General features: G+C 33.4%; 2 protein-coding genes across 2 annotated transcripts; one reads left to right on the forward strand and one right to left on the reverse strand.

Moving 5' to 3' along the window:
• Nucleotides 1-6: 6 nt before the first annotated feature.
• Nucleotides 7-1,875, forward strand: LOC106792925 (voltage-dependent calcium channel subunit alpha-2/delta-3-like). Its single transcript, XM_014759459.1, has 3 exons — nucleotides 7-102; nucleotides 201-440; nucleotides 524-1,875. Exons 1-3 carry the CDS (start codon nucleotides 34-36, stop codon nucleotides 914-916), a joined length of 702 nt encoding a protein of 233 aa, XP_014614945.1. The 5' UTR covers nucleotides 7-33; the 3' UTR covers nucleotides 917-1,875.
• Nucleotides 1,840-3,086, reverse strand: LOC106792924 (voltage-dependent calcium channel subunit alpha-2/delta-3-like). The gene is made up of 3 exons (XM_014759458.1): nucleotides 2,991-3,086; nucleotides 2,653-2,892; nucleotides 1,840-2,569 (listed from the first exon to the last, which is right to left on the reverse strand). The coding sequence occupies exons 1-3, from the start codon at nucleotides 3,057-3,059 to the stop codon at nucleotides 2,177-2,179; spliced, it is 702 nt and encodes a 233-aa protein (XP_014614944.1). The 5' UTR covers nucleotides 3,060-3,086; the 3' UTR covers nucleotides 1,840-2,176.
• Nucleotides 3,087-3,092: the final 6 nt, after the last annotated feature.

Genomic DNA, 3,092 nt, shown 5'->3' on the forward strand with positions numbered 1-3,092 from the left:
CTTGTAAAGGAAGGTATTTTTGAAAAAATCAGGATGTACGATTACCAAGCGGTTTGTTTCAAAAGGAAAGCGACTAAGAACGATGCCAGTATTTTACTCACGGTTCGTTTGAATTTATGACAAATATTTTCAAAGTCTTATTGCGGGAAATTATTTGCCGAGAGTTTTAATAATTTGGGAATATCAATTTTGTTTTATAGCCTTGGACAAGCTTAAAGAAAGCTATTACTTGGATCGTCGGTCAAATGACTTGGGTCTGGGTAAAATCAGGCATTTGGAATTCCGACTATGCATACGGTTATGCTGATCCTAACGAAAATGACGATATGCAGGAGGATTATCCGGAGAATGGCAAAACTCCGATAGATCCCAAGGATGAGAAATTCTTTAATATGAAAGTTTTAATTAATAGGACGCGTCCGGAAGCATGCGATCAAGAGGTTAATACAAATGATTATTTATAATAGTTAAATATCTCAACGCGAGTATAAGTTATTGAAATCGTTATAATTGAAAATTTCAGGTATACTTATATTTGCGCAATTCGTCCGTAATAAATTACAACGTGGAAGTTGATATGGAAGACGAATGCGCAAGACCCTACATTGTACAACCGGTTAATTTCAGCAACATGTTATTAATCGTAGTTAACACAGGCACTTGCAGCGACACAACCTTACCATCGTTAACCGTGATACCCGAGGAAGTGATTTACGAAAATAATTCTTTGGTTTGTCAAAAGGCGTGGACATTTTTGAAAAGGAAAAGGCCAGAATCCTGTATAAGAACTCATCCAAGAGAAAGTGAAATAAAGGATCTCTGTGGATTAGCCAGCTTTACAGGGCCAAACAATTTTATTATATTTTTGTTGCTAACGTGTATTCTGATAAGGCAGATTGTCTTTCGGTGCAATTAAATCTTGCTTTTTGATAAACGAATATATATATATATATATATATGTTTCTTTGCTAGAGGTGATATCTTTTCATCGATATCGATAATATATGTCCTTCTTGATAAGCAAAGAAATATCAAACGTGATTAATCTAATGTCAAAATTTTAGAATCTAGTGAAAATGCATCGGCGTATATCTCGATGGAACGCTTATGCTAGAGGCGACCCTAAGTTTCTACCTCTTTTCACACCCTGCTGATTCGCAGCACGGCTTGAGAAATAATAATGGCTGATATACGTATAACAAATAAATAATTATATCGAAATGATTAATAATCGTTCGATCGTAAACGCATGAAATATCGTGCGTTAAAAGCTGATGAAGTCCAATAACAAAACAAAAGCAAAATCTTACTGCCCGAAATGCAATGCGATTTGCTCTCTCTGTGCGCTACTGCTCTTTCAATTTTTCTCTTTTTACCTGTCTCTTCATCCTTTCTCTATGCATCTATTATAGATAATTCTTTTATTTATTAATAAATAATCGTCGATACACTATATATGGACATTTATGCTCGTCGTATATTTTAATAAGATGTCAAACTATGGTTTTTTAATTTTTATGTTTGACAAATTAATTCATTAATCGATATTTGTATAAGTTAGGATACATAATAGATAGATTTAACTTTTAGCTGAAGATGTGCATTTAATGAATGATTGATTCATTGATTATTGTTATAAAAAAAAAAGAAAAAGAAACACAGAAACAAATGAAGCAAGGAATCAATAGGTCGTATGTTCATACTGTGTGCAACTATTTTGTAAATAAATAATACTAGATGAAAATCATCATAAATAAATGACGTTATAGGAGAAAAAAGTTGACAACACAGACAGACAGACACACACACAAACACAAGTAAAATTTAAATGATACTTTAAACGGGCCGAGTAATTCTTGATAATAACGTTGTAGGTGTTAAAGTACTTCATTTCTTATGTAGGTTAATCGTTTAATGAAGGAATCTTGCGTTTATGTGTCGGAACTCTACTCGCTGTGAGAATCATTATGCAATTACTAAAACAATTCTTCATAGTGATTTATTATAGATAGTCGTTTCTAGTAATATTTTAGAGCAGGAGCGCATAGAAGAGCACACATTCATAAATAAACTATGATCATTCACATTTGCGCTTTGTATGTACATTAATTTGATGTAAGATATATATATAATATATATATATATATATATATATTCGTTTATCAAAAAGCAAGATTTAATTGCACCGAAAGACAATCTGCCTTATCAGAATACACGTTAGCAACAAAAATATAATAAAATTGTTTGGCCCTGTAAAGCTGGCTAATCCACAGAGATCCTTTATTTCACTTTCTCTTGGATGAGTTCTTATACAGGATTCTGGCCTTTTCCTTTTCAAAAATGTCCACGCCTTTTGACAAACCAAAGAATTATTTTCGTAAATCACTTCCTCGGGTATCACGGTTAACGATGGTAAGGTTGTGTCGCTGCAAGTGCCTGTGTTAACTACGATTAATAACATGTTGCTGAAATTAACCGGTTGTACAATGTAGGGTCTTGCGCATTCGTCTTCCATATCAACTTCCACGTTGTAATTTATTACGGACGAATTGCGCAAATATAAGTATACCTGAAATTTTCAATTATAACGATTTCAATAACTTATACTCGCGTTGAGATATTTAACTATTATAAATAATCATTTGTATTAACCTCTTGATCGCATGCTTCCGGACGCGTCCTATTAATTAAAACTTTCATATTAAAGAATTTCTCATCCTTGGGATCTATCGGAGTTTTGCCATTCTCCGGATAATCCTCCTGCATATCGTCATTTTCGTTAGGATCAGCATAACCGTATGCATAGTCGGAATTCCAAATGCCTGATTTTACCCAGACCCAAGTCATTTGACCGACGATCCAAGTAATAGCTTTCTTTAAGCTTGTCCAAGGCTATAAAACAAAATTGATATTCCCAAATTATTAAAACTCTCGGCAAATAATTTCCCGCAATAAGACTTTGAAAATATTTGTCATAAATTCAAACGAACCGTGAGTAAAATACTGGCATCGTTCTTAGTCGCTTTCCTTTTGAAACAAACCGCTTGGTAATCGTACATCCTGATTTTTTCAAAAATACCTTCCTTTACAAG

This window comes from Polistes canadensis, unplaced genomic scaffold (assembly GCF_001313835.1).
Source record: "Polistes canadensis isolate GaletaPanama2010 unplaced genomic scaffold, ASM131383v1 scaffold_1919, whole genome shotgun sequence".
NCBI lineage: Eukaryota > Metazoa > Arthropoda > Insecta > Hymenoptera > Vespidae > Polistes > Polistes canadensis.